The sequence below is a fragment of the Lathamus discolor genome, chromosome 17 (genome assembly GCF_037157495.1).
Source record: "Lathamus discolor isolate bLatDis1 chromosome 17, bLatDis1.hap1, whole genome shotgun sequence".
Taxonomy (NCBI): Eukaryota; Metazoa; Chordata; class Aves; order Psittaciformes; family Psittacidae; genus Lathamus; species Lathamus discolor.
The window spans coordinates 6,615,818-6,630,549 of NC_088900.1; the positions used below are offsets into that span (position 1 = coordinate 6,615,818).

Here is a 14,732-nt window from a genome sequence, read left to right on the forward strand (position 1 = left end):
GAAATATTTTTCTCGGTGACCTTTGAGGATGAGGTTTAATTGCGCCCTGCAGTCATTCACGGGGCGCTGCTGCAGCCGCGCAGGCAAATGATGAGGGCTTGAAGGGTCGTTAAAGCGGGACTCTCCGCTTTGCTGGGTTAGTTTCCCCGTGCCCCTGTCCCCAGGGCTGCTGCTGTGACCAAGGCAGTGGTGCTGCAGTGAGGGAGCTGGGATGGAGAGGTCTGATGCGGGGTGTGGGGCTTGGGGGTGCTTTGCGTCAGTGCAGTTACAGCCCCTCTGCGTGCAGAATGCAGGAGCTGTGGTACATGGGGTACAGCAACACCCCAGGGTGTAAGGCAAGGAAAATGGGCTCCAGCTTGTCTGGAGATGAAGCTCAGAGGAAGCACCTGGTGGGGAGCAGCAGCTGCCGCCTGTTATGGGGAGCCTTTAAGATGGTGCAACCCAAGGCAACCTGCTTCTGACAGGAGATGGGTGAGCTGAGAGGAGCAGGAGTGCTTTCTGCAGGGCTCACCCAGGTCCTGGAGGCAGAAAGCACAGAGAAGGGGGCACCTTTGCCAGCAGAGTTGGGTCTGGGGGTGCTCTTGAGGCCTGTTTGGAAAGCAGGAGGCTCCTATAAGGTATGTGTGGTGTTTTCTCTCTTCTTAGCCTGGCTCGTGTCAGAATCACTGCAACTTATTCCTGTGGTGCTACTTCTGCTGCTCATGGGGATGCTTGCTCGAGGCTCCTGCAGCAGCGTAGCCGCTGTCCCTTCTCCCAGATCCCTCATCCCTGGCAGACCTATGCCATGGAGCCAGGGTCAGCTGCAGCAATCAGTGGGTTAAAGCTTTCCTGGTCCCTGTCCTGGGGCAGCTCTGTGAAAGGGCCACAGGATTTGCAGGTGGTGTAGGTGAAAATGTTAATGATGATAACTGAGGGCTAATTATCTGCTGCTGCTGGCAACCACTGCCAGGTATCATGGATGGCACAGAAGGAGAGGCCGAGCATGGGTCCTCCTTCCAAGAGTGGCTGCACTTAGTGATGCTGCAGTGAGTGACTGTGCATCTGTCTGTGCAGCTTCCCTCCAGGCCTGCTCAGTAACTTGCCCTGCTGGAGATGCCCTAGGCTAGGATCATTTCAGGATGCTGCGCACCCTTAGACCCTGTGAGTTTGGGGGGGAAGTTTTGGGACTGAACACTTCTTTGAAATGCATTATGGTTCAGGTTGGACATGGATGGACAAGGGGAGCTCATGAAACCCCACATTGTGGCCTTGAATGGCACCACTTCCTGCAGGATTAGGACGCTTCCAAAGCTGCTTCCAGGTATGAATGGCACTACTTCCTGCAGGATTAGGATGCTTCACCAACCAGCACAGTGCTCTTTTGCTGAAGGGATGCAATTGCATCGTGCTGGGTGTGAAGCTGGTGGCACAGGGGTGCCCGTGCTGGCAGGTCAGCGCCCCATCTCCTGTCCCTCCCCTCCCTGCCCTGCTTTATTTATTTATGTTTTAGCGGAAGTATAATCCAAATAAAGCGCTGCTATAAAGATGTCAGGAAAAGTTCAAACCTATTCATTACCCATTTCGCTTAGGTTAAAATTTCCATCAAGGCTGCTTGGTTTTGACTTGAGTCGCTTTCCTTTTAATGAGCTTGATATAGAAGGTAAAAGATGCTAATTCATCCTTACATCTCTATCATCTCCCAGCTTCTGCTATATAAAGCATCAAGGTCGCATTCTGGGGAAATGTCTTTTTACCAAAGGTGCCATAATAATAATGAAGAAGCAATTTGTTTCAGCAAACTGCCTACAGTAATGAAGCTTAATTATAACCGTGTTATTAATACTGCTGCTTAAGGTAATTCACTTCTGAGCGGGGCGCAGAACAGTAAACTATAATTTAAACAAGAATCGAGACCTAATTTAAATCACCAGATCTGCTGTGGGGAAATGCAAACAGAACGCTGCGCCGGCGGTGGAGCGCTCCCAGCTCTGCTTTCCAGGCTCTCCTTTCCAGCCAGGTCCTTCCTCCCCAGGGTCAGCCTCTCCCCCCCCACCCCGAGGCTGCTGCACTTCGGATGCTCTTCCCTTTCTTTTCCAGGCCTCCGCTTCCCCCTTCCTCCGTAACGAGCTTCGCTGTAAGCCCCGACATCCTCCTTCCCCCATTCCCTCATTAGCTCTGGTTCTTCCTGCACTCCCTCACCTCAAAGCCTCCTCTCCACTCCCACTCCCTCCAGCAGCATCTCTGCTTCAATGTGGTTACGCTGGCTCTGTGGAGCCAAATGACAGGAGGTGAGATTTCTGCTTTGCCAGTAATAATGTTCCCTTCAAGCCCCGCGTGGGTAGGAAGAGGAGTAAGGAGCTGCAGCATCCTCTGTCCCTTCCCATTCCTCCTCAGGGCTCGCTGTCAAAGCTGTATGTCCAAATCCTGGCGTGCAGAATCCATTCACCCGCACAGGGTTCAGGCAGCTCAGTTTGCTCAGCGATTACACCCCAGCTCACCCTTGTCACTGCCAGGGGTGGCTCTGCTCAGCATCCTGACAGGGAGGAGGAGGAGGACCGGGGGAGAAGTAAATAGGTGGAGTGTTTCTTCTTGGAAAGGGGAAAAAAAGCCTCCATCACTGTTCCACTTGACTGCAGCCTCCCGCAGGCTGTTTCATCTCATATTATCTAAGCTCCAAGGGGGTGTCCAATTTGAGGAACAATAACTATAAAGTCATTTGCAGTCCCCCGCTGCGGCACAGCACATGATAGCCTGTGTAAAGCAGCAAACAGCCTTGATGGCCCCTTCTGCCGCACGGGGCTCGGGCAGCGGTGTGCTGCTGGCGAGCTAAACCGGCTCCTCGGTGGTGAGAGGCTCTGCTGGGGAGCTGGTGCTCATCTCATGATGGGAGCAGCCCAAGGGCAAGGCTGGAGCCCACCGCATCCCTGCGGGAAGGTCAGCGGGGCCAGGGCTGATGGCTCTTACCCCTTGTGAGCTGCAGACCTGCTCTGCACCAGCTCCTCCTGCTTCCATCCAAGCAGCTCTGAGAGGTCACTGCAGCAGCGATGAGCTCAAGCTGATCTTACCTGTGGAGCTGGATCTAGAGCAGGAAATGGGGGATATGTGATAGGTTGGTGTCCTGCCTTCACAATGTGCTGGAGGGCTTCCTGCTCTGTGCCTGGAGTGGTGCTGGGGGGACCCCAGGAGGGCTGGTGTGTACCTTGGTGGCTGTGGGGCAGTGGCAATGGGAGCTTTCTGGGCATCGGGATGCAGGTCTGATCCAGCTGAACCAGACCTACTGTCTGGGTGCAAATATCCCCTTGAGGAAAGCTCTTCCTCTTCTCCTCTGCAGCATGGATTGACTCATCTTGCTGTTTTCAGCCTTCTTGTTTCCATTATTTCCATTGGAAATAGCACCTGCCTGGGGCTGGAGCTCAGCGCTGCTCCTCCATCTCTGCAGGCAGATGTGGCTCAACCAGCGGCAGTCACCGGACTTTTCCTATGTTAAAAATGGAGCAAACACCTTCCAGCCTGAAAGCTGGACCTGTGTCCCCAGGATGTTTCCTTTCGGTCGCAGTGCACCCAACAAATCTTTTCTCCTGTATCCTCAGAGATGCACTCAACTCTGCTTTGCCTCTCCAGCCTTGCTCAGCTTGGTTCCCCCTGCTCCCAGGGGGTTGTGTTACAGACCCACCATCACACGCTGCGACATCCCTGCTCCTGCTTTGCTGCTCTGGGTCCTGCAGCACTGGTGAGTGGTGCTGGCTCATCCCACTGCCTGCTCTGATGGCACACTTCATAGCTGCGCTCCTGAACTACAGCCTTAATCCCTGATAAGAGACTTGATCTCAGCGGGAAAGAGTCAACCGGCAAATGCTGTGAGTGGTATAAAGCAGCCCGGCGGGGCTGAATGCATTACCTGGAGGTTATTTTAAGACAAACAAGAAAGGGAAAAATAGAGGGGAAAAACCAGCAGGGAAAATGGAGGTGAACCCCTGGTACTGAGCTTCCCTGTGCACGTGTGTCACCTTGCAAGTGCTGGGCTTCCCAAGCCCTCCTCATACTAATGCTTTGGGTAAGAACCAAGCCCAGCGCAGGTCTGGGAGATGATGGAGGCTGAAGGAATAAACTGTGGGCTTCCCTCCATCTCACCGAGCAGCTGAGCTGCTGTGGGCCCATTGAGAGGGCGCTGCAGAGCCCAAGGTGAAGCCCTCATGGACCACAGCAAGACGCTTTCTGTGCTGTCCTTTTGGCTCACTTATGCTGTCCCTGGGCAGAGGGGTTTGTGATGCCCATGTGGGGTCAGGCACTGGGTTTCCTTTCCTTTCCTGGTGGAAAAGGGTTCCCCAGCTTGGGAACAGTGTGGGATGCAGAGCTCTGTGCTCCCAGCATCACTCCTCTGCTGAGCGGCTGCAAGACCAAGGCATCAGCGAGCTACATCCTTCTGGGAGGTGGACCAAGATGGATATCAGGAGAGCAGAAAATAATGGATTCACCTGGTAAATGGGATTGAGGAAAAGCCTTTCTGCAGAAATACACTTGCTAGGGCTGCTTAAAGAATAAATGGAGTCAAAATGAGGAACTCCGTGACAATTTATACGGATGTTCTACATGATTCAATACTGGGGGAGAAGGATGAACCTATTACAGTAATTAACTTATTGCACATCAAAGCAAATGTGCTAAAGAGGCTTTTCTGTCTAGCGGGTCTATTCAGCGGAGGAAGAAAAGAGAGCGACAAGGCTGCATGAGGACGGTGGGCAGAGCATCCTCATCTATCCAGGGCAGGCCCGGCTAGCCTGGATCTAATTTAAGACAGAGTTTGAGACGGGGAGAAAAAGTAGTCAGCAGGGACTGTGGGAAGAGCAGAAGTTTTAATTGGGTTTTATCTATTAGTTAATCAGGAAGTATTTTGGTGACAATTAGGTCAAAGCCTCTGGCATGTCTGTGAAGCAGCCATCTATCATTAGCCCTACCTGGGCTCGCAGAGTGGTATTTATGAGTTTCCAACTGGTGAAAAAGCCCTCCTAAGAAATTAAGGTGAAAAGCACGGTGGTGTCCGTGGGGGGACGGCTGTCAGCTGTGATTGATGGCTGGCAGCGGGCAAGAGCAGATGTTTACTGGGTCCAGCATGGCCTGCAAACCTTGGTGCGTCAGCAGCAGCTGCTCCTGCCGTGAGTGGATGTGAGCGGTTGTCCCATAGGGCTGAGCTGGGAGCGCTGGGGCTGCCGGAGGGCTCCAGGGCACGGCCTGACCTGGGTGTGAGGCTCCACAGCCAGATGGCAGCAGGAGCGTTCACTGGCCCTGTGGGACCTGCTCCTGGGCCCTGTGGAGCTGGACTCCTCGGGGCTGCAGTGAGCACATGGAGCTGCTGTGCGCAGAGACCAGGCTGAACGGGTCTGCTCTGCCCAAACGCGTTTAAGTCCTTGAAGCTCAGCCAGGTGCCCGATGCTGTTCTTGAAGCAGGATGGAAAAGGGGGCAGTGGGGGGGTCGCTCCCATCTCTTTAGGGCTGGGGCTTGGCCAAAGCTCAGCATGGATGGGACAAATGATCCCCATTAGATCTGTGCAGGACAGAGCAGCAGCCTTGGAGGAAAAGCTGTTTCAGCATCCTTCAGTTTCATTTGCCTTTTGAGCTAATGTGAGTCCATTCCAACCGCCCTGATCTGTTAGGAAGGGACCAAGCCAAATGATGTCTGAAAGCCTGAGGAGTGAAGCCACCAGCTAAAACCTGTACTTTTCAATTCTGAAAACAATGTGGATAAAGGGGAGGAAGCTCATTTATTGCAAAGAAGGGAAAGACTCGAAAAGCAGCTACAAAGCATTTCTTCACTTATGGAGATGAAATGTTTCAGCTGATGCTCTCGGGCTGTGTTTGGGGCTGTGTTTGCTGACTCTGCTTTGCTGCCTCATTTACTGCCATTTTCTGGATCTCAAACTTTTGGTTCAGTTTGAGATGGACCTGATTATTTTTAATCTCCCCGGTTCTCGGCACAGAGGGGAATTGTTTCCCTCCCTGCTCAGGTTTGCGAGTGAATCCTCCAGCTGCAGAATTCACTTGGATCAAAGCAGTCAGGGGCTGCTGACCTGCGGGTCACCCTTCAAGGCGTGTTTGCTCATTCGGGCTGCATCGGAGGCTGTGGATGGAGTAAGAGGTCAGGGTTTTCCCTCGGGAGCCGGGCAGAAAGGCTGTTAAGTTGGTTTTATTAGCGGAGACCTTCAGAGAGATGCACAGACCAAAGCAGAGGAGGCACTGCAGGATTTTTTTACTCCTAAGGCTTTCTGAGCAGGAAAGCGGCACCCATGGAAAGGAGCCTCATTTGTTTTCTCCTACGTAGCTCTGATAGAAGAGAAACGAATTGGGCATCTCATTAACCATTTGCTTTCCCCGTTGCAGCTCGGGGAAGGACATCGTGTGCTGGAGCAGAACCTCAGAGGCACAGAGGGAGCAATCACACTGAAATAGAGGTGAGGTGAGGCTTTGCTCGCGGGCGCCTTTGAGTGGAGCCTGTGGACCTCGGATGCGTGTGTTGGCACTCAGGTACCCCGGGGGGGTCCTCGCTAAAACAAGCACTTGTCTGTTTCCCTGAGCCCTTCCCTTTAATGAGCTGCGGTGCAGGCTGTTCAGATGCACTGGGCACATCTCTGCTCCGGGTTAAGCGGTAATTACTTCTAATTAGGAGCCACTAAATATTTTATATGCTTTGGACTACCACGGGTGACCAGCGGAAACGCAGGCGGGCTGCAGAACATGTGCAAGTCCTCAGTGCAGCCTCCCCATAGGGTCCCATTAGGGCCACCTCCGCCCTGCACTAGGGATGCAAAACAGGATGAGAACTTCCCATTGCGTCTTACAGCGTGGGCATGGGCGGGTAATTCCAACCCCTTGGCCTCTTTTTCTGCTGCAAAACGAGGGCAGCAGCAGCTGTAGGGATGCATAGGAGCACACCTATGGAATTCTCCCATCTTCCCGCCCTGGCAGGGAGCAGGATTCGCAGCCGCAGCTTTGCCTTTTATTACTCTTCTGTTCTGTAATAAACAGCAGTGGGGCTCCGTGGTTATTTAAACACGCCGTGCTTCCGAAGCCTGACTCGGGCGGCGTTTTTCCACAGCATATGTTGGAATTCGCAGGGAGCGCAGCCGCGCTCCTGTCACCATTCGGCTTCCCTCGGCCTCAGACTGCGGCACTAATTAGGGGAGGGTTCCCCTTGCTCTCCCGGGGAGGCCGAGCACGGCAAGCAGCATTTAGCAGAGATCCCGGAATAGCCGGGGCAGAGCTCAGCCTGGGGGAGGATGAAGGGGAAGGAGCAGGAGCCTTCATCTTGGGTGGAGATGTCCTGCTCTGTTGTGTGCTGGATGTAGGGCAGCTGTGCTGCTGCTGCCTTCTCCCTCTCAGCCCTCCACAGCAACCACGAGTTGTGCACATGCCCCTCCAAAGGGAGATGACCAATTCCATAGCAAAGCTTTGGAGCTACATTACTTAACATGGGGTGGGTGCCCTTCATCACATGTCCTCGGGCACTAGCCTGCAGTCTGCTTCCAATGCTTGTGCAGGCTGGGTTTGCACGAAGCGCTGTCCTCGTGTATTTGTGCAGTGCACAATGCAAAGCCGTGATTATAGAACGAAACGAGCTTTCTCCTCCTCCGAGGTGGTGGGGCACAGAGCACCCCAGCCCCAGCCATTTCCTTTTCTATTTGTGCCAGCACAGCCAAACAGCAGCAGGGAGCAGAGCTGTGGTGACAGATCCCGCTCCCCGAGCGGAGCCAGCCCTGCTTCAGAGGATGTCTGCAAGCCGCTCCCTAACTTTGTTTAGATCTCCCTACATTAATTGCAAGGAGAAGGGCTCCTAAGTTCAGACTGGGAGAGGGGGATCTTTGATGTAGAAGGCTGTTGTCTTTGAATAAAGCTTTATGTTATTATGTAAAGCATAAAGGGCAGTAGTCAGAATTCTGTGCTGATTAATGGAATAACTCTGTCTTCCCTGGCTCTTCCCCCTCCTTTCTGTAACCAGTGAGGGGGAGGAAGACTCGCTTCAGAAATCAGCCTTTTTCTCCCAGCCTCATGGTGCAGGACTTCTCATGGAAGGAAGGAAGGGGCTGACACCACTGGCCTGCAGCAGCAGGGGACATGGCAGGAGGCAGAGAAAGCAGCTCCACGAGGCTGGAGGGGGATTGGTACCCACTGCCCCAGGTAGGAGAGGTGCACTGGGCCCCGGAGGGGTGATGCTGGCTGGGCACTGGTGATGCATGCAGCGCATCCACCTCATAGCCCCCCTGTACCCCCAAAGACAACTCTGCACGGTGCCCAGCGGCAATGCTGCTGCTGGAGGCACTGTGTGAGCAGCAAACCCTCCCTCTGATCGATCGCAGACGTGGGGGGTCACCTAATTGGGGCCTGCTCACTGAGAGCTGTTACAGCGGAGCTCGGGCGCGGATCTCCGGATGTCTGCGGGATCATAAATCATGTTCCGAGCCCGGCTCAGCCTCCTGCTCTCTGCTCCATCGATCCGGTGCCGCCGCGCACCCCGCAGGAGGATGCAGGATGCTGCGGCCCCGGCCCGGAGCAGGAGCTGCTCCTGGATGCCCTCGGGGTGTTTCTCTTTGCGAGGCAATAGTTTGTTGGTTTAGGAACGAAATTCCCTCGGGTTTGCAGCGTTGTTTGTTTTGGCGCTGGCTTTGGAAACGCTCCAAGGGTGTTGGCTAAACAGAAGCTGATTAATTCCTGGTGCTTGGCTTTGCCCAGCGCAGGCTGGGGTAGGAGCCTCTCCCCCAGTCCTGCCCCATGCCCTGCTGGAGCTGCAGCTGCTTCTGCCTCACAACTCACTCCCATTCTTCACCGCCACAACCAGAGCCCTCATGTTTGTGCTCAGCCTGGTCTCCAGGCAGGACCCAAAAGCCCGATTTGACAAGAAAAAGCTGTTCCAAATGTAATTCCTTCATACATGCATGGCTGTGGTGTGCATCCCTTGTGGGAATTCTGCTAAAGCAGCCTCTTTCTGCTCTCTCCAGATGAGCAGAGCTGGGATCTGTTCTTCTCACACCTTCCTGCCTGAGGTTATGCCTATGGAGGACAGCTGGGAGCAGTCCTCATCATCAGCCCTGTGCCCGCATCCTGCTTCAGGAGCAGCTGGAGGAGCCCTCCTGATATGGAGGTGCTTGGACCAGGCTTTCCCACCAGCCCCAGCAGGGTCCCACCTTCATAAGCCGAGATGGTGTATGGGGGGGCTGTTGTCTGGGACCCCCTTTGCTGCTGGAGCCTATCCTGTACCCAACACACTCACTGTCTGTCCTTGCAGCTTGCTCAAGAGGCTGCGCGCTCCCTCGGATGCCCCCAGAAGGGATGTTGGGAGAAGAGCAGGAATCATCACCACAGACCCAAGGTAAAAACACAATAATCAAAGACCAGTCCTAAAAACTCTGCTTTAATCTTTGTGCTGCCAGACCCAGTCTCCCTTTCATCTAGGACTCTGCTGTTCTCTTGTTACTCCGCACTCAGAGAAACCACAGGGCTGGGAGAGGGGAAGAAAAAAGACAAGATTAAACTAATGAGCAGGTAAGCAGGTTGATTATTGTGTCTGATCCTTCCTTCCTTCCTGTTAATTTCTCTGAACCAGTTTGGGAGGCAGAGCCCACACTAACTTTGCAACGGGCTGTTGTGGCCATTTCCTTCCCTACACCCTTTATCCGAACAATATTCAGGTCTGGTTTGCAGAGCTGCTTTAAGGATGCACCAGCCAAGCTGGGCTGTCTGATGATGACATCATTTGCTGCTTTGGGCTTCTGGTGATTGTATATGTGTTATGGCATAATGGTACAATATACAAGTGGGAGAAATGGATGAGCATCCTCCAGCCTGTTGCTGAAAGCCATCCTGAGACTCGTTTAAAGGTCAAGGTTAGGTATCTCTGCACTGGGCCTGTGAGTCTCTGCAGGACTTGGAGGTGTCCTGCATCCAACAGGGGCACAAAGTAGTTTAAACTGGAAATGCGGAAAGGGGTGGGAGAGGAAGGTTGAATCCTTGGGGTGCTGAGCCAGCTCTGGCTCAAAACACTGGGCTTCCTGCAAGGGTTCCGAGTGTTCCTGGCTGTTCCCAGCTCCTGGTGCACAGGGAGCAGGGTGATGCTGTGTGTGCTGCTGCTCTGGGCACACAGGGTGCAGCCCCGCGTCTTGCTTCCCCACGGGGACAGAGGCCACGTCGATGCCATTAGGAAGAGCCACATCCTGGATCCCACATCTCATTAATCCAGCCAGTGAGTGGCCAAATGCGAGAGGTGATCGATCAAGCCTCGGTGGAAGTGTTCCGTGCCTGGGGCTGGGCTGCTGCCAGGCCGAATGCTGCAGGAAGGGAGGACAACCGGCATGGGAGGGTGTGCGGTGGAGAAGTGAGCTCTGCATCCCTAGCTCATCTCAATGAGCAGTTTGGATCAGGGCAGAGGGTGCTCCAGCAGCAGGGCTGACCTGCTGGCTGATAAACCTTCAGTTTAGTACCTGTGGACTGGGAATGGGAAGCAGCCTGGAGGAGCCCTGGCCCGATGACCGCTTGCCATGGGTGGTACCGGAGGGGTCACACTTTGCTCATCTCCCAGGCTCAGAACATCCTCTTCCTTCCCAAACTTCTGCTTCTAATGATGTTTGTTCCAAAGCCGGTTTCCTGCTTTGTTTCCATCTGCAGCCTCCTTTCAATCCAATTAGTGCCTCGTTGATAGTTCCTTGGATTCTGGTGATGGAGTTTGGGTGACCCCTGATTTTGAGGTCCGTCTCTCAGACTCCTGTCAGGAGCTGCCTGATGTATCCCCTCATTTCGCCTTTGCTTGCCGGAGCTGCCTGCCCCGCTCTGAAGTGTGGGTGCTGTCTCCAAAATAGAAAGCTTTTCAATTAAGAAACTTACTTTTTAGGGCTCATTAAAAAGAGAGAGAGAGAAGAGAGGGGTTTTCTTCTTTGTGAGTAATTATTATTAATGGCCTTTCTTCTTAGCAGAGGTTTGTTAGCTCTGGAGGAAGGGGAACGCTGGCAGGCTCCTGCACAGGGGGACTGTAACTGGAAGTGACGGAGAATGATGTCTCCTACATTATTTCATTAGCAGCAGAAGACATCTGAGGGAATACGTGCTGGGGATGCGGCCGGGCGAGATTCCCACCTCATCTCTGCAGACAGGAGCTGTTCCATTGCCGTAGGAAGCCTTTTGTCCCCTGCAGCCCTGCAAGCACAAGGCAAACTCCCAGTAACCGAATGGAGCACAGCCAGGGCAGGCAGACAGGGGCTCACTGGAGTCTGCACTGTGCAAACCACACTCCAGCTCCTCCATACCCTGCCCCGGCCTCCCCCCTTCCCCTGCACATCAAAGCATCCCAGCACAGCACCGTACATGACCCACTTTTGTATCCAGAGCATCTGCTCCTGTTTGAAAGCTCCTAATGCCGCAGTAATCCCGGATGATCAAAGACTCCCACATCCACCCACAGGTACCACACAAACAAGCAGGAGCCCGGAGCAAGGCTGATGGACGAGGGGCTGTGGGCACAGACCCGTCCAGTGCATCCCTTCCCGGAGCACCACTGGCTCCGAGCTCTGCTGGAGCAGAAAATGGGACATGTCCCTGGGAAGCCTGGTCTTGGCCTCACTGGGAAATTCAAGCTGAGCAGGATGCCTGTGTCTGCCAAACAAGGGAAGCTCCGCTGTCCCTTGCAATCCAGGAATGAGAGAAGTGAGAAAGCTGGATCTTTGTGGAACGCGAGGAGCAGCACATCTGCATCATCATTCCCTGCTCTGTTGGACAGTGATGCACCAAACCCCCTGCAGATGCTGGAGGTGGGGCATCCCCCTGCCCCTACCTGGCTGCTGTGCTTGCTGTCTGGGAAATCCAGGTTCAGGTTCTCTGCAAATGCAGGTGGAAAGTGGCATCAGCAACCTCCACTTCTGCTGCTGAGGAGCGCCTGCTGCAAGTGATGGCCTGAGAACTACTTCACTGGTCTATTTCTGTGATGACTCTGATGAATGCTAAGGTTTTGGAGAAGGATGGAGAGGCCTTTCCGTGACCCCACCAAACTCTGCTACCCTTCAGGGACAGGCAAGCCCCCACACTGAAGAACACTTGACTGATGGCCAAGGCTCTACATCATAACCATTGCCTCCCCGTTCACACTAATTGTCCTCCTCCTCACCGCTCCTGCAGAGTGACAAATGACATGGGTTTAATGGAGATGGGATTCCCCTGGCACTCCTCCCTAATCCCTCTAAGCCATGAATGAGGATGTAGGCAGGACAGGGCACACGGGGAGCAGCCTTCAAAAGAGACATTCCCTCTCTACCTGTGTCATCCCTAACAGTGAGCCCAGACTGATTTTTCCCCCAGGCGTATTTCCTCAGCTAAAGCCACTTTGTTTCCTGCAGTAGGGGCAATAGAGTCATTTCTCATGTTCAAATAGTGCATTTTGGTTTGGGTCTCTTGCAGATGGGTGCCTCTTTGCACTGCCATGGCACAGCCAGCCCCTTGGCAGCTCCCAAGCAGTGTTCTTGGCAGAGCTGGGCAATGGGGAAAGATGGAAAGGTGGGAAGCAGAGCAGTGGATTCAACCTCCTCTTCAAAGCCATCAGCTCCGTCTATTATCGCATTATGCAGACCAAACCTCCCCAAACTCCAGGTCATTAACACACAGGCTGGGTGATGAGGATGTGCCCCTAGGACCCACCTCACTACTGGCCCTCCCTCTGGCAGGGGTGGGGAAAGGAGCCCTGAGAGGCATTACAGCATCCCCCTAACCTGTGGGGCTGTAAATCACTGCCTGCTGAGTACCCATAATATACAAATCGGAGGTAAGGTTACTCCAGAGAGCCAATTAGTGCAAATCTAGGCCTGGTAATTGCAGCATGATCAGATCCTGCTCGTATCTCTGGGCAGATAAGGCGCTGGGAAGCAATCTCCGAACGCAATAGCGGTTATTATTACAGCTTCACCTCTGGTCTGCAAAGCCTCTGGGAAGCTCGGTGTCAGGCAGCATGCTGCAGCTCTGGGAGCAGGAAGGAGCTGTATGTGAAGCATGGGTGTTGCCAGCTCTTCCCTGCTCCAGCCTCTGCTCAGGGCTGCATGTCTCCGTCACCAGGGATGGTGAGGTGTGGGTGCTCTGGCTGTTGTCTCTGGCTTATGCTACCATCTACCAGGGTGTAAGGAATGGGGGATCCCAAGCAGATGTGATTGTTGAGCAGAGCATCCTTAGGATTCACTGTGTGTGTGGGATGTGCACTGAGGCTGAAGTTGGACCCAGAGCCCTTGGGAGCTGGCGCTGGGTGTTCTGTATGTACCGAGTGTGTGCTTTGAACCAACCGGTTCCAGTAATTGTTGTGAAATTAGGAGCTGTATAACACTGGGAACAGAGCAGTAAAGGATCCTAAGTCTCCCTGATGGTTCTGGTTGTTAATGTCTGCCTGTAGCTTAATTACACCATCAATTCCATTAAATAGTGCGGGAACTAACTGGGATTTAATGAATACATGGAAAGGAATAAATTGGACTTACACTGTAACTGATATCCCTTTATGGAATCGGAAGAAACTGGAACGGAGATTCAATTTCTGCTAAGTAAAATCAGGGAAAGAAAGGAACACAGATTAAAGGCCTGACCTGTAGTGGCAGCTCCAGCACTGCGGTGGCAGTGCCCATGGGATGTGACGCCCGGTGAGCACGGTGTAGCTGCGTGCTCAGCTCTGCCAGGGTGCTCCTGAGCTCCACACCTTCCTGTGGGATACGGGCCTGTCCCTTCCTTCCCTCGCTTTAACCCCACATTTCAGTGGAAGAGGTTTGCTTCTTTCGCTTTAATAACTCCACACTGTTTGCCCTCGAGGTGTTGAAGCACCTGGACACATTTCCTCTGTGTTGACGCAGAGCAAAGAGTCCAGCGGAGCACGGGTCCCTGGGAACAGGCAGTGTTTGCAGAGGAAATCCCGAGGCGTTCCTGGGTTGCCTCACTGGGAGGGAACACCGGCACTACTTGCTCTGTCTCATGCTGGACCCTGCGTGAGAGCTGGGCTGAGGCAGTGCTGAGTGCACACGATGCTGGTTTTAGCATGAAGGGAGCTGTGTCTGATGTGAACTGCAACAGGTTGAGCCGGAGGGCCTGTGGGGAAGGAACGAGTTACTCCCACAGCAAGCACCCTGCTCAGGCTTTACTCTTGGCTTTACACGGTGGTGCAGGCACGGCTGGAGAGCATCCTGATGCTGCTGAGTCATCAAGCAGCCGCGTTAATTAGAGCGGAGGCTTTCAGCTGCTGTGGTTTGCCAGGGCTGGAACGAGCCCAGCGTTGCCGTGTCCTCCTCCCCCTCGCGATGAGCCGCCGAGGCAGGGGTTGCTCCCATTACCCGGGCAGTGATCCGCCTGTTGTCAGCGCCCGGCAACCACCGCCCGCAGCGGCTGGGGCAGCGCTCGGGGGCTGCCAATTCAGCCGCTCTGGCCCCGTGTTCGGGTTATGCTGAAGCACAAAGGGAGCTCAGGCAGAAAGGCAGCAAGCGGTGCTGCGGGGAGCGGAGGAGCCACGGCAGGCTGCGAGCGCCGCGCACCGCGGAGCTCAGCGGCTCTGCCGCCTCCATCTCCTGGCCTCGCCGCAGGCCGCTGCCGGGCTCCTTCTCGGGAGCTGACACGGGAGTTTTTCCCGGAACACCCGGCTGAAATCCACGCTTGCTGACAGCTCAGCCCCCGCCGTGCCACGTAGGCATGAGCAAAAATAGCTGCGCTGCTCCCTCTGCATCCTCATGGGCGAGCGGAGCCCGGGGTGCCCCGAGGGC

The 14,732-nt window shown here is 54.3% G+C and overlaps 1 protein-coding gene across 16 annotated transcripts; it reads left to right on the forward strand.

The window, feature by feature from the left end:
* The first annotated feature begins 471 nt into the window (after positions 1-471).
* LOC136023151 (uncharacterized) lies at positions 472-14,149 on the forward strand. Of its 16 annotated transcripts, none has more exons than XM_065697312.1 (7): positions 472-617; positions 6,355-6,498; positions 7,970-8,148; positions 8,967-9,109; positions 9,254-9,337; positions 9,421-9,510; positions 10,932-14,149. In XM_065697312.1, the coding sequence occupies exons 3-7, from the start codon at positions 8,086-8,088 to the stop codon at positions 11,002-11,004; spliced, it is 453 nt and encodes a 150-aa protein (XP_065553384.1). In that variant the 5' UTR covers positions 472-617; positions 6,355-6,498; positions 7,970-8,085; the 3' UTR covers positions 11,005-14,149. The 16 variants fall into 16 exon arrangements, with proteins under 16 accessions (XP_065553384.1, XP_065553385.1, XP_065553382.1 ...); XM_065697313.1 differs by having other exon boundaries at positions 10,935-14,149; XM_065697310.1 differs by having other exon boundaries at positions 11,038-14,149.
* Positions 14,150-14,732: the final 583 nt, after the last annotated feature.